Source organism: Hyperolius riggenbachi, chromosome 5, assembly GCF_040937935.1.
Source record: "Hyperolius riggenbachi isolate aHypRig1 chromosome 5, aHypRig1.pri, whole genome shotgun sequence".
NCBI lineage: Eukaryota > Metazoa > Chordata > Amphibia > Anura > Hyperoliidae > Hyperolius > Hyperolius riggenbachi.
Window position 1 is genome coordinate 19,255,831 of NC_090650.1, and position 24,130 is coordinate 19,279,960.

The window sequence follows — 24,130 nt, forward strand, 5'->3', positions numbered from 1 at the left end:
GGAATAGCTCCTCCGAATAGCCCATTGTGTCCTGAAAACTACTCATTGCATTGCTTTGCGCACACATTTTTTTGTCCTCATGCAAGGCCTGAGTTGCACCTGAAAGCGTGGCCTTCTCCTCCTGCGCCTCCTCCTGTTCCATCACGTCTGCTGCTGCTGGGTTAGCGTTGACGCCCGGTCCCTGTTTATTGAACCTCTTATCTTTATTACATTTATGACTGCATGGCGGTAAAAAGCATGCTATCCACACGCTTCTTGTCCTCATGCAAGGCCTGGGTTGTTGTGTCTCAAAAAGCATGGCCTTCTCCTCCTGCGCCACCTCCTGTTCCATCACGTGTGCTGCTGCTGGTGCTGGGTTAGCGTTACCGGTCCCTTTTCCTGGAACCTCTTCTCTGTATTACATTTATGACTGCATGGCGACAAAAAGCATGTTACCTGTGCAAAGAAACATGACATTTTCCACATTTAAAAGACAGTTTTTCCTTTGAAACTTTACAATCAATTTTCTCAAAAACTATAAGCTCTTTTTCAAATATTTTTTCCCTCTTGTACCCACTCCCAAGGTGCACATACCCTGCTAATTTGGGGTATGTAGCATGTAAGGAAGCTTTACAAAGCACGAAAGTTCGGGTCCCCATTGACTTCCATTATGTTCGGAGTTCGGCGCGAACACCCGAACATCGCAGCCATGTTCGGCGAACGTTCGCGAACCCGAACATCTAGGTGTTCGCCCAACACTAATATTGCCCAGGGCCCCATTTCAATCTTTTTCTGCCTCCAGCCCGTTTCCTTGGTGACAGGTCCTCTTTGAGCCCTAGTCTCACCTATGTTTTCACATTTGCTGAGGATCAGCCTTTAAGAAAAAGCAGTTTCAGAATTTGGCACGAGCTGCAAATTATCGCCGCGATTCGCTCATTTCATAATTGGTGACACATTTCTTCCCTCTCTGTCCATATTTGCATGTAAATCTGTTTCATGAAAGGATTCAGCAGCAGCAGCAGCAGCAGCAAAGAAAGTGCAAGTGGCTGGGGAGAGGAATGAAATCTGCTATTCATAGTAGATGAAATGTATTCATTCATTTTTATCAGGGGTGACAGCTAATATGTCAGCCGAGCCAGACGGAGGCTTCCTCTAGGCTGCACTGCCCCCTTGTGGCAGACAGAGAGAAGGCACAACAGTGGGAGCTGTCCAACTGCTGCAGACAGGCATCAGTCTTTACCCCTTGCTGATAATACTAAACTGAGACAGAAAGGTGAAAATTGGGCAGATGTTTCTCTGTGTTTAGAATTTATTTTTAATTTTTTTTATCTTTGAGGATTGCACTGACATAGGAAGAGATTGACAAACAATCCAATTCCAGCAGATGGGACAATTGGTGCCAATTCACCTTGTTCACATTGCGTGTCCGTTTTTTTTCTGCATTTTTGTAAGGCGTTTCCTAGCGGTTTTCTGCTCGTTCGTTCATTTTTGTGGGAGTTTTTGTAAGCGCTTTTGCAGAGTGCTTCCGTCTTTTGAATCAAAAAGGAAAAAGCGATTTTGTGAGCGTTTTTCCTATACATTCCATTGAGGCAAATTAAAAATGGCCCAAGCATCGCTTTTCAAAGCGGATCGCAAACGAACCGCTCAGATATGAACTCTCTGATAGGACGATTTTGAAAACCACCTGCGCTTAAAATTTATAAAAAAGCCTATAATGCGAACAGGGCCTAAGGGCGGTTTGGTAATTTATGTCGGAAAATTACTGCATTTGGTATATTACACTTTTTTTTTCCAAATTCACTAAGATTTCCCGCATGGAGTAGAAATTCAGTAATATACCGACATCAGCCTGCACCTCTGGAAATTCTGCTTGTTTTGACTAGTAGTTTTACTGAAGTTAACCTGTGCTTTATCATAGATTTCCTGGGTTTATGGCAGGAAGGGAATACTTTCCAACTTTTTTTATATAAGAAAGAGAGACATTTTAAAGAGAACCCGAGGTGTGTTTAAAGAATGTTATCTGCATACAGAGGCTGGATCTGCCTATACAGCCCAGCCTCTGTTGCTATCCCAAACCCCACTAAGGTCCCCCTGCACTCTGCAATCCCTCATAAATCACAGCCGTGCTGTGAGGCTGTGTTTACATCTGTAGTGTCAGTCTCAGCTGCTCCCCCGCCTCCTGCATAGCTCCGGTCCCTGCCCCCGTCCCTTCCCTCCAATCAGCAGGGAGGGAAGGGATGCAGGCGGGGACTGGAGTTCTGCAGGAGGCGGGGAGAGCAGCAGACTGACACTATAGAGATAAACACAGCCAGCTCTGACAAGCTGTTTGTCAGCAGCGTGGCTGTGATTTATGACGGATTGCAGAGTGCAGGGGGACCTTAGGGGGGTTTGGGATAGCAACAGAGGCTGGGCTGTATAGGCAGATCCAGCCTCTGTATGCAGATAATATTCTTCAAACCACCTCGGGTTCTCTTTAAGACACTCCCCTGACACACCTCTAACCACACCCCCACCACACCCCTTCCATGCATATCACAAAGAATTCAGAAGCAGAAGATGTAGTTTTATCATTCAATGCACATTGGTCCTCTCTATCATCATTACATTTCTTATTTTCAAATGTTAACATGATGAATGACTATACATTTAAAGGATGGGAATAATGTTTAGAGTCATTTAAACACATTTTCAGTAGAAAAAAATCAGTAGAAAAATACATATATTTATATAGATCTGTAAATCAGTCTTGAAAGAGGGACAAATGAGGAAGACAGAGGGACAGAGAGGTTCGGTTCTCAAAGAGGGACAGTTAGGACCTATGAGTAAGAGGCTGAACAGTTTCTTTCAAAAGGAATTACCTTAAATACTCGTGTATACGCCTAATTTTTCAGCACAAAAAATGTGCTGAAAAGTTACCCCCTCGGCTTATATGCGAGTCAGTGGAGCAGAACGGATGGTGGAGCAGGTTTTTGGTACTGGCAGAGGAGTGTAAGGATCGTGCACTAGTGATCCTGCTCTTACCAGCTGGCTCCCTGCTGTGTCTGTTTCCCCATCCCCTGCAACATGGTGTACAGAGTGCGCTGCTCAAGACTACCCGTGTCCCCTAGCTTGTGCAGCGGAATGTGCCAGCGGCACAATGATCGGGGATACATCCTGTCTGGCAATCACTGTTTCTCATGTCTATGATGCCATCTAGTGGCATCTTGAAACACAGCTGTTTCATTCTTGGAGTGCATCTAGCTATGGAAAGGGGTTGACTTCTGGCTACTGTGGAGGAGGGGGGGGGGCTTATACAAGAGGGCTTATACAAGAGTCAATCACTTTCTTGGTTTCTGCGGGGAAAACTAATACCTCTGCTTATATGTGGGTCGACTTATACACGAGTATATACACAAGTATTAAACATGAGTATTATTTATATAGTGCGGACATCTTCCGAGGCGCTGTACAGAGTATATTGTCTTGTCAGTAACTGTCTTTCAGAGGGGCTCACAATCTAGTCCTTACCATAGTCATAGGTCTATGTATGTATCGTGTGGTGTATGTGTTGTAGTCTAGGGCCAATTTAGAGGGAAGCCAATTATCTGTATGTTTTTGGGATGTGGAAGGAAACCGGAGCGCCCGGAGGAAACCCACACAGACACGGGGAGAATATACAAACTCTGTGCAGATAGTGCCCTGGCTGGGATGCGAACCGTGGACCCAGCGCTGCAAGGCGAGAGCGCTGACCATTACGCACAACATGAATGTGTCATCCGTCACACACATCCTTTACAGCAAAAACCAAACAAAATTTTATAAATACAAATTTATATAAATAAAAAATGATGCCAACATGCTGTCAGAATAGCAACAGTATTTTCTGCACCTTCAAAACGAGAACAAGACACCATACAGGCTGTTCCTCAGAGTAACCAATCAGATTCAAGGATTTACTTGAAAAGCAAATACCTGATGGGTAGCAACACGCTTCTCCCTTTATCTTCTTATTTCCTAAGTTAGTAGCACAGAATAAATATGGGTTTTATTTACTGCGTTTTAATGTGGTTCTGGCCCACGCAGCTGCCTCTGTTGGCCGGCCATAAATACCAACCTGCCATTATGTTCTACCAACAATCCCAGTTGCCTGGCAGCCCTGCTGGGCTATTTGGCTGCAGTAGTATCTGAATAACACCAGAAACAAGCACGCAGCTAATCTGACAATAATGTCAGAAACACCTGATCTGCTGCATGCTTGTTCAGGGGCTATGGCTGAAAGTATTAGAGAGAGGATCAGCCAGGCAACTGGTATTGCTTAAAACAAAATAAATATGGCAGCCTCAATATCCCTCTCACCTCCGGTTCATTTTAAAAGGGATTGGGCTTAACCAGTTCAGCCTTCAGTCGTTTTCACTTTATGCATCCGAGCAATGTTCACCTCCCATTCATTAGCCTATAACTTTATCACTACTTATCACAATGAACTGATCTATATCTTGTTTTTTCCGCCACCAATTAGGCTTTCTTTGGGGGGTACATTTTGCTAAGAGCTACCTTACTGTAAATGCATTTTAACAGTAAGAATAAGAAAAAAAATGAAAAAATTCATTGTCAGTTTTCGGCCATTATAGTTTTAAAATAAAACATGCCTCCATAATTAAAACCCACGTATTGTATTTGCCCATTTGTCACGGTTATTTCACCGTTTAAATTATGTCCCTATCACAATGTATCGCGACAATATTTTATTTGAAAATAAAAGAGCATTTTTTCCGTTTTGCATCCATCACTATTTACAGGCTTATAAAAAAAAAATAGAGAGAAATATTTCATCTTTACATAGATATTTAAAAAGTTTAGACCCTTAGGTAAATATTTATGTGTTTTGTTTTTTTTTACAGTAATGTTTTTTTTTTTTTTTATTAAACATTTTATGTGGGCATTTTTGGGAGGGTGGGATATAAATAGTGTTTTATTTGGGGAAATATTTGTGTATTGTAATGTTTTTTCACTTTTACTTGTAGTTTTACTTTTTGGCCACAAGATGGCAATCTTGAGTTTGTTTACATGACGTCACTCTAAGCGTACAATGTACGCTTAGAGGGACACCGCTTCAGAAAAAGTGTAGCTTCCGAGAGAAGCTGTCGCTTTTTCAGCGGGGGAGAGGAATCAGTGATCGAGCACCATAGCCCGATACATTGATTCCTGGGCTACCAAATCTGCGGCCGGGAGTGCGCGTGCACACGCGCGATCGGCCGCGGGAGCGCGCGGACGCGCACGTGGCCTCCTGGACGTAGGTACTACGCCCTGGAGGCATAAATGGTTAACTTGTTCATCGTGTGTATATTGTGCTTAGTACTAAAAAATCATTCTTAAAAAATATTTTATTTTTATATTAGGAACATAAAATAGGGGCTTTTCCCACTAGGGCTGAATGCGCCCTGAATCTGATCCTCTGCCTCTAAAATACTTTTAGCCATAACCCCTGAACAAGCATGCAGCAAATCAGGTGTTTCTGACATTATTGTCAGATCTGACGAGATTAGCTGCATGCTTGTTTCTGGTGTAATTTAGACTCTGCTGCAGCCATAGAGATCAGCAGGACAGCCGGGCAACTGGTATTGTTTAACAGGAAATAAATATGGCAGCCTCCATATAACTCTCACCTCGAGTTCCCTTTAATTTGCTGCATTTCATTAGATAACACTACAGTGCCTCTTCAACTTTACATAAAAAACGTGTCAGTCAATCCAGTGGATTGCATACTCACTTGTAATACTTAAATGTTTTCAAATTAAATAAATACTTTCAAATTATTTTTTTAGTATTAAATATAACCAACAGGTAAAAGAAAAATACTGGGGGAAAAGAAAATTGCTGTACAAATCCTGTAAAGCACCTCGGAAATGAGAGGGAAATGATGGCTGCTATTTCCTTTTAACCAATATGAGTTGCCTGGCTGTCCTGCTGACCTCTTTAGCTGCAGTAGTGTCTGAATCACACTCCTGAAACAAGCATGCAGCTAATCCATTCTGACTTCAGTCAGAGCACCTGATCTGCATGCTTGTTCAGGGGCTGTGGCTGAATGTATTGGAAGCAGAGGATCAGCAGGACAGCCAGGTAACTGGTATTGCTTAACAGGAAATAAAAATGTCAGCCTCCATATCACTCTCACTTCAGGTGTGCTTTAAAGTGAACCTGAAACCTAATTAAAATAAAAAAACAGATGCCATATATTACGGCGTATAAGACGACTGGGCATATAAGACGACCCCCCCCAACTTTTCCAGTTAAAATATAGAATTTGGGATATACTCGCCGTATAAGACTGACTACCCCTCTTCCAATACACACTAAATAAAAAAAACTCATATTCTGGTGCTCTGTATGAACAGATACTGGTGCTGTACTGTATGTGGTACCCAGTATATAACAGTATACAGGCGACTGACTGGTTGGATTGGTCAGCTCTCCCTCTCCCTAAGTGGATTGGTCAGCTCTCCTTGTCTCCCTGTTTATCAGAGCGGTATGGAAGAATACATCTAGTTGTACCCATAAAACACGCCTCTTTCACCCTTCTGGCCCCGCCCTTGTATCCCATTTACCTCCTTCTCTGCCTCTCAGATCTCACACATGTGCGCCTGCGCCGCTTCACTACAGTCCTCAGCAGCGAGATCTGAGAGGCGGTAACAGGACAGGGCGTATCACCCGGCATCAATAACACCCGGCGTATAAGACGACCCCTGACTCTTCAGAATATTTTCAAGGGTTAAAAAGTCTTATACACCAGAATATACAATACTTACCTAAGGAGAGTGAAGGCTCTGAGTCCTATGGAGCCTTCTTGTTCCTCCCCCTCCCTCCAGCGCTGTCTCTCCTGTTAGCAGTCTGTGACAGAAGGGTCAGAGATTGCTCACTTCTGCTCGGGGAGGCTTTGGAGGTCTTTGGGAGCGTGAGTTCTCGTGAAGACGGGTGGCTCTGTACTGCGCATGCGTGAGTGTGCTCTCTTGTGCACTCGTGCATGCGCAGTATGGAGCCGCCCATATTCAGGAGCACTCGGGCTCCCGAAGACTTCCGGAGCCTACCGCAGTGGCTGATTTGAACAGGGGTGACAGCGCGGGGATCAGGAGAGGGGCAAGAAGACTCTATAGTACCCAGAGCCTTCCCTCTCGTTAGGTAAGTATCTGTTGTTGTTTTTTTATTATTTTAACTAGGCTTCAGGTTCACTTTAAAGAGGAACTGTCGAGAAAATCTTAAAATTTAAAACACAAGCAAATAAGAAATACGTTTCTTCCAGAGTAAAATGAGCTATAAATTACTTTTGTCCTATGTTGCTTTTACTTACAGTAGGTAGTAGAAATCTGACATTACCGACAGGTTTTGGGTTAGTCCATCTCTTCATGGGGGATTCTCAGCATGGCCTTTATTCTTTATAAAGACACACCCTGAAAGAGATTTATACAGATATGCTAGCCAGCCTCCCTGCCCGCTGTACACTTGTTTGGCAGTTGGACGGAGCAACTGCCATTCACTAAGTGCTTTTAAAAATAAAGAAAACCCTGAGAACACCCCATGAGAAGATGGGCTAGTCCAAAACCTGTCGGTTCTGTCAGATTTGTACTACTTACTGTAAGTCAGAGAAACATAGGAGAGAAGTAATTTATGGTTCATTTTACTCTTGAAAAAACGTACTTCTTAATTGTATATGTTTACATGTATTTTAAATTTTAAGATTTTCGCGACAGAGGTCCTAATACTTACTCAGATTAGTCACATCATTCCCATATTAATCCACAGGAAAATCAACATTTTCTTGAAATATACAAAAAAAGGAAACAATATGTACAAGATAAAAAATGTCCAGCCCTTCCGGGTCCTGCTATACTCCGCAGCGGTCGGGCCTGTCCAGAGGCTGCCGTCTCACGGTCTGATGGGCGGAGAGGAACGCCACGGTGGCGTGGAAGGATATCTGCCACACGTTACGCAGTCCGTACAAATATACGTTACACACACAGATGAGCAGGAAGAGAAGCAAGGCCTTCAGCGTCCGCGCCGGCGTGTAGAAGACGTACAGGTAACACTGGAACACACAAACGGGAAGATGAGATTCCACGATTTACACCAACCATCGTCTTATGCTAATAATTGCAAGTTGATGCAAACTGAAAGTGGACCTGAACTCAGAACTCCTCTCTTCCCTAAAATATACACAACAGCATAATAACCTTTAAAGAAAAACATCTCTTTGTTACAGCTGATACAAATCCTAAAATAAATTTGCAGTTTCTACTTCCTGATTTATGGAAGCAGACATATTGTTCTACAGCCTGTGCTTTCATATGGGCTTATCTGCTTATTTGCTATAGGCAGTCATGTGACACAGGGGAGGATCAAATTACAACTTGTGATTAGACACAAATGAGGGGGAATTAGACAGGCTAAACTCTCTAAATACACACAGGGTGCATTTCTCTATGTCTTCCTTCTGTCCTGTGCAAGAGTTCAGATACACTTTAACCACCTTATCCATCACTACAGTATATCTACATCCTCTGTGACTTCATCTAAAGCCTCATCTACTCGGGTAGAAGAGGCGGCGATCCGGTGGCTCGATTAGCCGCCGGATCGCCTCTTCCGCATCCCCGCACGTACCCGCCGCGTCCCTGCTTGCCGCACGTGTGCCGGATTCGATTCCCCGCTCGTCCCCGCCGGCGCCGCTTATCTTCCGCTCGATTCCCTGCCATTGTCCCCTCGCGGGGAACGAGCAGGGAATCGGCGGTGCGGAGATCCATCCTGTCGGATCTTATCAATCGAGCCGCATCAGCGGCTCGATTGATAAGGAACATTGCGGCCGCATCTACGCGTGTAGATGCGGCTTAAGCCACGAGTCAGTAGATATACGTCTTGTACAGAAGCAGTGCTGTGCAGGATTGGGCTTGCTGCTGTGCACATTTCTGGTACTATCTGATGCAGCACTAATTGGTGAACGGGAATATATGTTTCCTGAGCTAATGAGATTGATTTTTACCATTAAAAATTCTTTTATTTTCTCAGTTCAGAGTGAAAAATACAGACTGTAGCATTATTTCAGAATCAAATATCTCCACCATAAATTGTGACCGGAACATAATCTAAGTTTTGTGATAAACGGAAAGAATAGCCAAACAAAATGTGTGGTTTTTATCAACAGTAGCACTTTTTATTTGTAAAATTTGGTAAAACTGAGAAATAATGTGTTTTTTTCTATTTTTTCCTTGTTTCCCAATTAAAATTCATAGAAAACAAAATTGTTCAAGGGAAAAAAATGGCATACAATGAAAGCCTAGTTTGTCTCAAAAAAGAAAAATATATATTTCATTTCTGTGTCATAAGTAGGGATTAAGTTATTGCTGATTAAATAGGGATATAGGTAAACTGTCAAAACTGCTCTGGTCCATAAGTGGGAAACAAGGTCTGGATGCAAAGTGGTTAAGCTAGCCATACATCTAGTGATGATGAGCAGATTCGTTCCAAGAGACAAATCTCTCCCTGATCGAATCTGATTAGAGAGATCTGTCAGCTGCCGATACACAGCAGGCTGATTCCCGATCCATTTCATGCTGAAATCGATCCGGAATCGACCTTGTGACACCACATTCGCTGCCTCGCTGGTCTGACGCTGCCCTGCTAATGCTCACTGTGCTCCCGGTGTCTGGCGCATTATACATTACCTGCCTGTGTCCGCTGCTGGCTCCAGGCGCTGTCCTTCCACCATACACGCATTGCACATGGTTGCCAGTGTACACATGCTATCACACGCGCACCCACGTTAGTCCGGCAACCATGTAGGGCGCATGTATGGACAATGGGCAGCGCCATGGGCGGACAAGTGCAGGTAATGTATAATGCACTGGGCATCAGGGGGGCACACTGAACACTAGAGGGGGCAGCGCCGTCGGTTCTATTGTGTTCCGATCTGTACATCACAAGAGCAAAGATTATTTCTGCTTCCTGCTCTGGAGAGGCAAACGGCCATCCTGCCTGGTAGTGATGTATGGAGTACAGACTGCTTAGTACCTCCCATCTTCCTACATGAATAAGCAACTGCACAAAGCAGGAAGTATTGCAACTCTTCTCAAAGTTGTCTGAGGCAGCCGATATCTGGCATGTGATACAGCAGCCCCTGACTGCCACTTGGCCAGCAATCCTCTAGACGGATCAACTCGACCAAGCAACGACAAATTCGAAGGGTGCATACAATTTTGATTGGCCAATTTTACCACCTCCATGTAGTATGAGGACCAATAGATTTTAAATACTAGATTGTGATTGTGTTAGTAAGCTCTCATATTAAATGGAGGAGGTAAAATTGGCCAATCAAAATTGGATATGAGTACCAGGCTTTACACCGAGTCCTAGAGCCCACTACAGTGCTTTCAGCAGCGCTTTTGAAAAGCCAGTACCGTATCTTGCGGACGATAAGACGCACCTACCGGTAGATTTAGAGGACAAAAATCAGAAAAAAAAAATATACTAAACCTGGTGCATCCATGGTGCAGGGCAGTCTTGTGGATCTTCTCCCCCTATCCCCCCAATTATTATTGTACCTCATGCCCTCCTCTGTCCCCTCCTGTGATGTCTTCTGTCCCTGTTTTCCTTTCTGTCCCTGTGTCCTCCTCTGTCCCCTCCTGTGATGTCTTCTGTCCCCCTGTGTCCTCCTCTGTCCCTCTGTGTCCCCTTCGGTCGCTCCGTGTCCTCCTTTGTTCCTATGTGTCCTCCTCTGTCCCTTTGCGTCCTCCTCCTGTGTCCCCAGACATGTAGAAGCGCAGTCCTGCAGAGGTGTTCTGCCACCAGTTACTGCTGTTGTGACTTGGCAGCTGACCAGGCTGGCAGGCTGCAGATTAACAAGAGCGGATCCCACGGAGAGCCAGAGGAGAGTCCTTAGTTACTAAGCGAGTTCAGTTATTGGCCCAATGACAGCACCATGTTCCCGCCTGCAAGATCATCGGCACCAGTAATTAAGCAGGCAGCTGTGATTGGCAGTGCTGCCCACCACTCAGCAGCAGATATGTCGGTAGGCTCTCTCCGTGGGATTCGCTCTTGCCAATCCACAGCCTGCCAGATGCCGCCCTCAGCCTGGTCAGCTGCCAAGTCACAGTAGCAGTAACTGGTGGCAGCAGACCTCTGCAGGTCTGCGCTTCTACATGTCTAGGGACACAGGAGGGACAAGTATGCCCATTCACAATGAGAGGGAACAGTTGTCTGAATTGGTGTATTTGGACCATAAGACGCCCCCCCCCCCCCCCCCCACACACACACACACACACACAGACTTTTGGGGAAAAAACGTGCGTCTTATGGCCTGAAAAATACAGTAATTCCAAAAGCTTTAGGCTAATGAAAGTCAATGGAGGTGATCCCACAGTATATAATTACTGTATTTTTTGTACCATAAGAAGCTCCTGACCATAAAACACATCTAGGCTTAGAGGACAAAAACCAGGGGAACAAAAATATATAAATTAAACCTGGTGCATCCATGGTGAAGGGGCATCTTGCGGATTATGCACACTTTGTACCTCATGCCCCCTTGTAGCTCTTGTGTCTCCCTGTGTCCTCCTCTCTCCCCCTTGTGTCCTCCTCTCTCCCCCTTGTGTCCTCCTCTATGCCCCTTTGTGTCCCTCTTTGTGTCCTCTGTTTGTCCCCCTGTGTCCTCCTCTGCATGGGCACAGTACAGGGAGTACCCGACATTGCGGTGGGTTGGAGGTTGGTATTGTCAGCGTTCACAAGTCAGGACCTCCCTGCATTTGGACTATAAGATGCAGTGACTTCTTTTCCCCACTTTTGAGGGAGAAAAATCAAGTCTTATAATCCACAAAATACAGTAATTAAATTTGCTTTTCAAAGTCCATGCAGACGAAGCGGAGGATATCTAGATGTATACACTTCCTTCCTCGTGTAAGAAGTCATTTCCTGTATTCAGCAACAGTTCTGCTACTGAGGTGATCTTCCCAACAGGAGCCCAGACAGCAAAAAACAACACAGGCTCTAAACTCCGACTTTCCAGCTAATGCCCAATCAATTTACAGCTAAAAGGTTTTGAGCGGGATCCCACTTTAGTGGATGAGCCTTACATACCTGTAATAGGCTGGCAATAAAGGCCGTCAGAAAAGCTGCAACTCTCCAGACATTTTCGTAGCCGTCCTAATTGGGGAAAACAACAAACTAAGATGACCGATTGTCACATTCATGAACATAACACATTACTGAATTCACAGAAAGAAGACAGCCCATCGTGGAGTCACTATGGTAACAATGGCTTTAAAATGGACCTAAACTCTTGCACATGACAAAAGGAAAACCGAGAAATGCACCCTGTATGTATTTAGAGAGTTTAGCCTGTCTAATTCCCCCTCATCTGTGACTAATCACCACTGTAAATTGATCTCTCAGCTGGCTGTCTCTGCAGAGAAGTTAATTTGTAAACACAGGATGTTAACCCTCTGCCTGCTTCCATGAAAGCAGGAAGTAGACACACTGCAGATGTATTGCAAGATTTGTATCAGCTGAAACAAAGAAAGGTTTTTCTTTAAAGAGAACCCGAGGTGTGTTTAAAGAATGTTATCTGCATACAGAGGCTGGATCTGCCTATACAGCCCAGCCTCTGTTGCTATCCCAAACCCCACTAAGGTCCCCCTGCACTCTGCAATCCCTCATAAATCACAGCCGTGCTGTGAGGCTGTGTTTACATCTGTAGTGTCAGTCTCAGCTGCTCCCCCGCCTCCTGCATAGCTCCGGTCCCTGCCCCCGTCCCTTCCCTCCAATCAGCAGGGAGGGAAGGGATGCAGGCGGGGACAGGAGTTCTGCAGGAGGCGGGGAGAGCAGCAGACTGACACTATAGAGATAAACACAACCAGCTCTGACAAGTTTGTCAGCAGCGTGGCTGTAATTTATGAGGGATTGCAGAGTGCAGGGGGACCTTAGAGGGGTTTGGGATAGCAACAGAGGCTGGGCTGTATAGGCAGATCTATCCTCTGTATGCAGATAATATTCTTCAAACCCACCTCGGGTTCTTTTATTATGCTGTTACCCATCTTTTGGTGCAGAGAGGAAGTCCTGAGTTCTGGTCTGCTTTAAAGAGTACCTACCGCAAAAAAAGACATAGCCTATTATCCCAGGCTCTGTATTAATGTTGCAGGACTGGGGGGTCTGAAGGCTAATTACTTACCTAATCAACATAATCACGACTCAGGTGTCACTCCGCCCCCCACCTCGAGAACGCAGTCGCTCCATGTTTCCAAAATCTGCTAAAACACCCCTGGAAACCTCCGCCTGCTGAGCTGGGGGTGCGGCAACACAAATGGGGGTGGCCAGAGCCTCAGCAGAAATTGAAAAAAAAAGGCCACAATGGATGAAATTCTGAGAGGGCGGAGTCATCACCTGCCTGAATGAATTACGTTGGATCAGGTAAGTATAGCCCAGTTCCAGGATGCATACAATCCGTATGAAAATGCATGCAAGGCAGAATTATTTTCAACTTATTGCACCATCTCTAGGGAGGTCATCAAAACAGGAAGTAAATCTCAAAACTTCCTGGGTGTCACCAGTACGGGATGTAACGTTATCCAGTGGGACACATGCTTGGATGACAACTAATAAAAAAAGGATTCCCTCTATCCTTCTGTTGCCTCCTGTTGCTTTTCTTGCACAGGAAGTGAGGAAAATCCCATAAATGGGGAAAGATGAAAGTCTTCCTGTTCAGTAATCCAGCCCCTACTCAATAAGGTGAGCTTGGGCAAGACTCCATAACACTGCTACTTCCTATAGAGCACGCCCTATTGGCTGCAGCTCTAGCGCATATAAATGTTCTGAAAACCCCCTTGAAGTTTTCCAGCACTTGGTGAGGAGTTTATTCATTACACTTTTACGGGGAACGCAGAATCTGCAACGCTCCAAGGACCAGACCGCGCCCAGAACAAATCGCTCTGTCTTTCCCAAATCATCTTCGGGTTTCCTCCAGAATTTATTGTTGGAGTGCAGCGAAACTGGCAACGTGCGCGTCTAAAGAGTTGCCTGATCGAGTATCAAAATGATTGGACACTTTCTCAAAATTTTCTAGGTCACACGAGTGATACCGTATTTTCCGGAATATATGCTCTGGAATATAAAACGCACCTAGGTTTAGAGGGTAAGACCAGGGAAAAAAATATACATACTAAACCTGGTGTGTCCATGTTCCAGGAGCGTCTTGTACATGTCCTCCCCCAAATGGTGTCCTTGTGTGTCCCCATGTGTCCTCCTGTATCGCCCATGTGTCCTCCTGTGTCACCCATGTCTGCCCTATATGTCACCCCATGTGTTCAATATGTCGCCCCATGTGTTCAATATTGGATCAGTGAATAATGGCGCACAACGCCTATGGATAAAAATGGCGCCACATTAAAAAGATACGCTTACCGCTATTTATCGTTAGTACTGCATAATAATGGCGCACAGGGAAAAAAGAAGAAAAACGGCGCACAGTAACGTTATTTATCAATAGCGCCGTTCATATGCCAAACAGCAGACGTTATTGCCCACAGTAACGTTATTTATCAATAGCGCCCTACATAAGCCAAACTGCAGACGTTATTGCACACAGTAACGTTATTTATCAATAGCTAACCTACATAAGCCAAACTGCAGAAGTTAGTTAACTGCAAAATGGTGAAGGGATTTAATGTAACACTGTCAAGGTTAGGGTTAGGCACCAACAGGGGAGATTTAGGGTTAGGCACCACCAGGGAGGTCTTAAGGTCCGTACACACGCCGGACTTTAGGCAACGACGGGTCCGTCGTTGCCTCCCGCTGGGTGGGCGTGCCAGCGACAGTCCGGCGTGTGTACGCTCTGTCGTCAGACTGATACGGCTGTTTCTGAGCGATCCGCCGGGCGGATCGCTCAGAAACAGCCGTATCAGTCTGACGACAGAGCGTACACACGCCGGACTGTCGCTGGCACGCCCACCCAGCGGGAGGCAACGATGGACCCGTCGTTGCCTAAAGTCCGGCGTGTGTACGCTGCTTTAGGGTTAGGCACCACAAGGGGGGTCTTAGGGTTAGGCACCACCAGGGGGGTCTTAGGGTTAGGCACCACCAGGGGGGTCTTAGGGTTAGGCACCACCAGGGGGGTCTTAGGGTTAGGCACCACCAGGGGGGTCTTAAGGTTAGGCACCACCAGGGGGGTCTTAAGGTTAGGCACCACCAGGGGGGTCTTAGGGTTAGGCACCACCAGGGGGTGGTTAGGGTTAGGCACCACCAGGGGGGTCTAGGGGTTAGTGATAGGTACAGAGAGGGTTCTGTGTGTTAACGCTAAATAACGATAAGGCTTTAACGTTAAATAGTGATAAGCGACAAACGGATTAGCGGCAACACCGTGCGCCATTATTCGCCGGCGAATACAGACATCCGTCTCCTGTCTACTTCTCACTCTTGTGTCCGGCTTCTACTGATGATGTGATCAGTTCATGCCGGACACTAGAGGAAGAAGTGAAGTGAGACGGATGTCTGTATTCATCACGGGGGCTTGGAAGGTAAGCTGCCGCTATACATTAGAGCACAGGGGGGCCAGGAGAGATAAGGACAAGGGATAGGAGGCTAGCAGGGGGGGGGGGGGGGGGGGCGCAGAGGTCTGACATTGCCATAGGAGCATTAATTAGGTAAGTTCCTGCTATACATTGCAGTGTTCTCCCCAGAAATTTTTTCCAGCCGGGTGGCATGAAAAAGTAGCCGGGTGGGGTGTGACAGGGGAATTCAGGGCCGATGCAACTCTGCTTACCGCAAAGGATGAGAAGGAAAAACGATGACAGCCGGTGCTTACCAAAATTAGCTGGGTGAAGCACCCCTGTAAAAGTGCCTGATGAGAACACTGAATATTGGTCACTGTTATAGTTGCATTTCATATTAGGGGTGATCATTGCATTTAATAAGTCACAAATCATACAAGGGTGTTTGTTGCATTTCAAAAGGAGGGGGGGGAATTTTTGCTTTTTATATGGATGTTATTTGCTGCTGGTGTCGAGGGGTATTGCAGATAGTGTACAGGGGTCAGTATTATACTAAATTATCTGCAATACTGCTGGACCACAGCAGTAAATAACATCCATATGAAATTACATGCATGTGAACTCTGCAAGAATCACTCCCCACCCACACACTGCCCTTTCAAGCCGCCTGCATACACCTTCAACACAGGATCTGTGTTCCATATTTACTTTTTTGCATCAGTGGGCAACTTTTAACAGACTTTGCCCAACTACCAGAGCCAGATTTGTGCTTTTTACTGCTCTAGGCCAACTTTTTACAATTGTAAATCAAGTAAGGTATAAGCACTTATGGGCAATGAAACAGGCTGACACGGACAGCATTCAGCACCATCCTCCATCTCCAGCAAGTCAGCTTATCTAAATTGTTTGTTTGTTTTCCCAGGTCCCCTAGCTTGAAAGCTCTGCAGACTGAAATATAGCAGATAAAAAGTGCTCCTGCTCATTAGTGGACACATAGATCTCAGTCATACCAGTTCCTGTGAGCATCAGAGCGGCATAAATCAGAGCAGCTTGTGTTGAAGAGAAGCTGGAGAGGGGGGCGGGGCGGCAGAGCTCAATGCCATGTACTGCCTGATGTTATCTGTGCTCTGAGTCGGCCTCGGAGCTGTGTGGATTCGGAAGGGATGGGACAGGCTGCTGACATTCATGCAGCCAGCCCAGGACAGAGGGAACACATTAGTTTCGCTGGGTGTGAGAGAGAATCTGCCCGCAGCTTCAGGCTTTCTCCACAGAGAGCCTCCCTCCCCCCACACAGCAGTAGCCTGCCTGCACTACGCTATCACACTAGATGTGTATCGGACAGCCGCCTCTCCACTAGCTGAGCTGCCTGCACGTTAACATATGTGAATGCAATGCAGACACAGGCAGCCAGCAAAGTGGGGCGGACTAGCAGAGTAAATACTGTAGAAACACAGCACTAGGGAGAAGCCGATGCTGACACACTCCACAAGGCTTAAAACTCAGCTCACTCCCGACCCGTAGTATGCAGAGCATGGTCCCGCCCCTTACAACCTACCCAGCCAATCGCTGTACCAGGAGGAGGTCACACAGGCAGAGAAGTCTCCTGCAGTGTATAGCGGAGACTTTCGCTGTTGTCTGAGACGGCCACTGATAGCAGGCAATGAAGTGCTCATGGCTGCAGTTTTACAGCACCACTTTTTTCTAGTTAAACGGGCAGGAAAGCAGGTGGGCGGGCATTCAAATCAGCCGGGCGGCCCGCCCACTTAATTAGGCCTGGGGAGAACACTGCATTGCAGCATGGGGGGACAAGGAGACGCAAGGGGGAAGCTGACACAAAGGCAGGAGATCCACAACACGGCGAGGGTCGGTGGTTCGTATTGGCGGGCGTTTTCGGAAGTTGGGGATTCCCTGTCTTTGCCGTATAAGACGCAGGGACTTTTTCTCCCCACTTTTTGGGGAGAAAAAGTGCATCTTATACAGCGGAAAATACGGTAAATGCGGTTTTAAAGAGGAACTGTAGTGAAAATAGCATAATGAATATAATTGCTTATTGTTTACAATATTCATTAATAGATTATTTAGTCACTGTTTGCCCGTTGTAAAATCCTTCCTCTCTGATTCACATTCTGAAATGTTTCACAGGTGGTGACATCTTTAGTTCTGCCAGGTGATCTGTAAGGAATGTTCGTTACACAGAGTTCCATGCACAGAGGGAGATACTGCTTGCTTGGCAGTTGGAAAAAGCTGTTCTTTCCCACAATGCAACGAGGTCCACAGACAGATTCGATCAGAGGGAGATTTGTCTCTTGGTCAAATCTGCCCATCATCGCTATTTATATAAAAACAATGAACACCAAGAGCCCCAATAGTGTAATATGTACTGGTAAATGGTTACTAGATAGAGTAAATATTAATACTCACAAACCAGGGTTACCATTAGGCAACCACTGTAAAGGCAGGTGGGGAGATTTTCCTGACCCCACTCAGGAATAAGAAGTCGCTCTCTGTAGATGAGAAAAAAGGGGGTTTAACCCTCCACCCAGCAATATTATTCAGGAGAACAGAGGCGCCAAAAGGATAAAAGGAAGCTAAATGAGCTTAAAAACCAAATTCTTGGTAAATAGAGGAGGTAGTGGTGGACTTACCTCCTCCAAGTAGACACATAACGACTGTAGTAAAGACAGTCAATATATTTTATTTATGAACTCCAAATATGCAACGCGTTTCGCAGGTTTGATCCCGCTTCATCAGGCAATAACAACGGAGCAATAGCATATGTGGTCAGTAGAAGAGCCAGGCACCTCTGCTCTGCTTTATATGAGCACCTTAAGGCAGGCGTGTGCGCGCACGCGGGCATACGTATCCGCGCTATAATGTGTTGGCGGCGACAGACCTAGAGTCCATTTTTGAGTGGGCTTAGGTCGCCTAGTTCTTTATAAAGACACTGCCTGAAAAAGATTTGTACAAAGATGCTGGCCAGCCTCCCTGATCACTGTACACTTTTTTAGGCAGCTGGACAGAGCAACTGCCATTCACTAAGTCCTTTGAAAATAAAGAATGCCCTGAAACCCCCCATGAGGAGAGGGACTAGTCCAAAACCTGTCGGTTCTGTCAGATTTCTACTACCTACTGTTAGTGACAGCAACATAGGAGAAAAGTAATTTATGGATCATTTTACTCTGGAAAAAAAAACATATTTCTTATCTGTATATCTGTATATGTTTATATATATTTTCAATTTTAAGATTTTTGTGACATTGATCCTTTAAGGTGCCCATAAACAGTAAATTTTTTCACCAAATGCGATCTTTCAATGCGTTTTTTACGATCGAATTGTATAGAAAATTTGACGTTTATGAAGGCAATCGATAAGGAACGATTGCTAAATAGGATAAAATCAATCCGAAAGTTGCATTTTATGATCGAATTTGAAGAAAGAATCATTCAGTAAATGTGAATAATCGATAATTGCCCTCCATTTAGTTAGAATCATCCAAATCGCATTGAAAGATCGCATTTAGTGAAAAATTTATCTGTTAATAGGCACCATTAGAGAGGGATCTATCTGATAGACGATCTGGCGGACACGTTACCTGGAAGGAGTTCTCGGCGAGATGGACGCCGCGCATCAGACTGAGGGCGCTGCACATGATGCTGAGCGTCAGGGACAGGATACCCAGAGGGCTGACCGGAGACATTCTGCAGCTCTGCCCTGCAGAAACACAAAATAACGCATTACAGTGATCAGGAGGATGAATATTGAAGTAGCAAGACATTGCAATTACATTCCATGTACAAGTCGCTAGCAATAAAGCACCACTCCAGCCAAAAAAGTAAGCAGTAAAAAAATCTGACAGAACTGACAGATTTTGGAGTAATCCATCTCCTCATGGGGGATGCTCAGGGTTTTCGTTGTTGTCAACAGCATTTCCTGACTGGCAGTTGCTAAGTCTAACTGACAAAATAGTGTGCAAGTGAGCAGGGAGGCTGGCTGGTTTCTTACTGTTTTGGCAGTTAAACTGCCGTTCAGGAAATGCTTTGGAAAACAAAGAAAACCCTGAGAATCCCCCATGAGAAGATGGACTAGTCCAAAACCTGTCGGTTCCATCAGATTTTAACTATTTACTTTTTTTTGCTGGAGTGGTGCTTTAAATTCGAAAGCACATTACAATGATCAGAAATAACTGCAAAAAATCGCTACCAAAAGCATTCAGCGATTTTAATAGACACTAGCTGATTGCCCGGGTATGTATGTGGCTGGTGTTGGCTCCGCCCATTTTTTCTAACCCTAACACACAATTACTCAATGACCAAGTTTGTGAGCTTTGCGGTCTTTGGTATCAATAATTTGCATTGAAATGAAACAAATCTGATTGGCTGTTTGTGGCCCCACCCCCTTTTCTGAAACTGAACCCCAGTCACCCAATGATCAACTGTACTAGGTTTGAGGCTTGTGCCATTAACAGTGCAAGAATGCCAGCAATGAAATATTCCCCTGAAAAATCAATAGGTAATTTTTGATTGCCTTTTGTAGGCTCCTCCCACTTTTCTGAATATTAACCCCAGTCACCCAGTAACCAGCTATGCTAAGTTTGAGAACCCTGCCATTAACAGTGAAGAAAGGCTGCAGTTTACAATTTCCCAGAAAAATCTGTTTTTAACTACACCCACTTTTTGTAACCTTGACACACAGTCACTACTCAATGACCAAGTTTGTGAGCTTTTGGTTTCCTGGCATCAAAATTGTGCTAATGGAAGCAGTTTATCCAGCAAAGAAATCTGGCTGTTTATGGCTCCGCCCCTTTACTGAATTTGAACCCCAGACACTTAACGACCGACTGTAGCAGGTTTGAGGCCTCTGCCATAAACAGTGTAAGAATGGCTGCAGTTTCAATATCGGGTGAATTTTGATTGGCTCTTGTAGGCTCCACCTACTTTTCCGAATATTAATCCTAGTCACCCAGTGACCAACTGTGGGAAGTTTGAGAACCTTGCCATTAACAGTGTAAGAATGGCTGCAGTTTACATTTTACCATGTAAAAAGTTAGTTGTTTTTTGGCTCCGCCCACTTTTCCTAACCTTGACATACAGTCAATGACCACGTTTATGAGCTTTGGGGTCTTAGGCATCAATAAGTTGCATTTTACCATTGAAATTAAACAAATCTGATTGGCTGTATTTGGCCCGCTCCCTTCAGAATTTAAACCCCAGTCTCCCAGTGACTGACTGTACCAGATTTGAGGCCTCTGCCATTAAGAGTGCATGAATGGCAGCAATGTAAATATTCCCCTTGAAAATCAAAAGGGGAATTTTAATTGGCTGCTGTAGGCTCCACCCACTTTCCTGAATATTAGTCCCAGTCACCCAGTGGCCAACTGTGTCACGTTTGAGAACCCTGCCAATAACAGAATGGATGAAATCAATCGAAACAAATCTGATTGGCTGTTTGTGGCTCCACCCCTTTAGTGAATTTGGACCCCAGTCACCCAATGACTGACTGTATTAGGTTTGAGGCCTCTGCCATTAACAGAGTAAGAATGGTAGCAATGTAAATATTCCCCTTGAAAATCAATAGGTGAATTTTGATTGGCTGTTGTAGGCTTCACCCACATTTCTGAATATTCATCCCAGTCACCCAGTGGCCAATTGTGTAAAGTTTTGGAACCTTGCCATGTAAAAAAATTAGTTGTTGGCACCGCCCACTTTTTCTAACCTTGACATACAGTCACTCAGTTATCAAGTTTATCAGCTTTGGGGTCCTTGGTATCAATACTTTGTTGTAACGATCGGTGTAACACAGAGAGGGTCTGATTACCGGTGATCTGCAGTATCACCGAGAATACAGATATATACCCGAATATTGATGATCTGCAGTATCACCGATAATCAGATATATCTTTACCCTCTGGACACCTGGGTGATAAGAGTGTTTGGTGCAACAGTAATACTTTGAGGACTGCACCTGAGGAGCAGGTGCACAGCAGTAAGGAGTACTGCACAGTAACACGTTCCTTCCGCAAGCCTGAGACTCTCCCGAGGGAGGGGTCAGGCTAGGAGTAGGAAGGACAGAGTGTGAGTGACACCAAGGAAGGGTGTCACCCACAGGTCTGTGAGCTATCTCTAGACTGAGGAGATAGCTCTCGAGGTCGGACAAGCCGGGTCGGCAACAGACAGACAGATCAGGGACAGAGACAAGAGACAGATGTGGAATCCTAAGACAAGCAGAGTTCGGCAACAGAGTATCAGATATAGCGAAGTACCTTATCAGAGATCAGAAGAGTAGTCAGGAAAGCAGAAGGTCATAACAAATAATCAACAATGCCTAGTCTTGGGTGTGAGCTCCTTGATCATCAACACCCTGGAACTGGTCTGAGAATAACTAGATGGTAAAGCTAATTCCTCGTCTGAGGTGAGAGGTCCCTGGTCAACAACACCTAAGAACCGGTCTAAATAATAACACAGATAATATACAGTTTTCCCTAGACTGAGGTGGGAGGTCCTTGATCATCAACACCTAGGAACTGGTCTAGATAATAACACAGATAATATCACAGATACTGACAAGGTCTGAGTGCTACCACGTAGTGATCGCAACGCCAGACACCAGAGAAATGACCAGCACCCAGTATATATACCCACGCGCTCTCCAGCGCCTCCCCTAAGTGCTGGACCAATGAAAACTGATAGAATTGTCAGCTGATCGGCTAGATCAGCTGACACCCTTCTGACTGCCATAAAGGCTCTGTCTCTCAGCGCGCGCCCGCGTCCTTCTGAACCTGTGTGGACTATTAGTCCCAGCCACACCAGACATGTGTTGTAATGCATCTGTAGGTTTGAACACGGGGCCAGCCGCACCGCTGTCAGAGCATGCGGCGGTTTCCCCGCGTTCCGCCGTACTGCTAGTGGTAGGCCCATGCGTGCAAACCGCCGCGTCGGACGCGGAATTCGCCGCCTTGTTCACTGGGCACGCGGCGGTTTCTCCGCGCTCCGTCAGGTCAGTGGATGCAGGCTCAAGCGCGCCAGCTGCCATGTTGAACGCAGAATCAGCCGCCTTACTCTGAGTACTTGCGGCGGCTTTTCCGCGTTTTCTCACAGTACCCCCCCTGAGGAGTGGACTCCGGACAGCTCCTTCCCGATTTCTCAGGATATAAAGCGTGGAACTCCCTTCTTAATTTGTCCGCATGCATGCGACACTCAGGTACCCATGTTCTCTCCTCAATACCATACCCCTTCCAGTGCACTAGATACTGTACTGAGTTCTGTACGACACGTGAGTCCAAAATCTTTTCTACTTCGTACTCAGGTTGGTTATCTACCATCACAGGAGGAGGAGGAGGAGGAGCAGGAGTGGAACCTACAAGAAACGGCTGCCTAAAGCAGGGACACATGAAAGGATCTTACACCACGCATGCTGGCAGGGAGATCAATGGCATAAGTAACATTGTTGATCTTCCTGGTCACTGGAAAAGGGCCCACAAATCTGGGTCCTAACTTGGGCGAGGGCTGTTTCAGGGTCAAATGACGTGTGGACACCCAGACCAAGTCTCCTGGCCGGAACTTTAAGGAGCGTTTGTCAGCTTGACCTTTCTGACTCTGAAAAGCCTTCTCTAGATTTTCTTTCACGATCCCCCAAATGTTCTTAAATGACTGTTGCCAAGCCTCCAAAGCTGGAAACGGAGTGGAAGCTACTGGCAGTGGGGAGAACTTAGGCAACTTTCCAGTTACCACCTGAAACGGAGAAAATCCAGAGGAAGAGCTTTTCAAATTATTGTGCGCAAATCCTGCAAACGGCAAGAACTTGACCCAATCATTTTGCGCATCCGCAACATAACACCTTAGAAACTGTTCCAATGACTGATTAATTCTCTCAGTCTGACCATTGGTCTGTGGGTGGTAGCCCGACGAAAATGACAGTTCCATGCCCATTTGATGACAAAATGCCCTCCAAAATTTAGAAACAAATTGGACTCCCCGATCTGACACAACGTTTTCCGGAATGCCATGTAGCCGGAAAATGTGGATGATGAAAAGATCGGCCAACTCCTGGGCCGAGGGGAGTCCTTTCAGGGGCACAAAATGGGCCATTTTACTGAAACGGTCGACTACCACCCAAATGACCGACATGCCCTCAGACCTCGGAAGCTCACCCACAAAATCCATGGACAAATGGGTCCATGGTTCACTCGGGGTGGGCAAAGGCTGCAACATTCCCACAGGTGCCAGACGGGAGGGTTTGCTTTTTGCACATACTGCACACTCTCTAACATACTCCTTGCAGTCAGTTGCCAATGAAGGCCACCAAGCACACCTAGCAACAAGGTCCTGTGTTCTGGTGGCCCCAGGATGCCCAGCATTTTTGTGGGAGTGGAACATCTGCAATATCTGGAGACGAAATGGCAGTGGTACAAACATCACCCCTTCAGGCTTTCCTTCAGGGACATCTTGCTGGAAGGGACTTAAAGTCTAGATCCAGTTTTTCCAGGTCTCTGTGGCTGCCAACACTACTTTCTGTGGGATAATAGTCTCTGGGTCTGAGGGCTGTGCTGTCTCCGGCTCAAAACATCTGGACAAAGCATCCGCCTTAATGTTTTTACTACCCGGAGTGTACGTAATTACAAATCTGAATCTCGAGAAAAACAGTGACCACCGAG

General features: G+C 45.7%; 1 protein-coding gene across 3 annotated transcripts in view; it reads right to left on the minus strand.

The window, feature by feature from the left end:
- Positions 1 to 7,645: 7,645 nt before the first annotated feature.
- SEC22C (SEC22 homolog C, vesicle trafficking protein) overlaps positions 7,646 to 24,130 on the minus strand; it is a 48,728-nt gene continuing 32,243 nt past the window's right edge. For all 3 annotated transcript variants that reach the window (XM_068238515.1, XM_068238516.1, XM_068238517.1), the window contains 3 exons: positions 19,073 to 19,191; positions 12,076 to 12,141; positions 7,646 to 8,038 (listed from right to left, as the gene is read on the minus strand). In XM_068238515.1, coding sequence (XP_068094616.1) covers positions 7,838 to 8,038; positions 12,076 to 12,141; positions 19,073 to 19,191 — 386 coding nt within the window. In that variant the 3' untranslated portion in view covers positions 7,646 to 7,837. The remainder of the gene's footprint in view (positions 8,039 to 12,075; positions 12,142 to 19,072; positions 19,192 to 24,130) is intronic.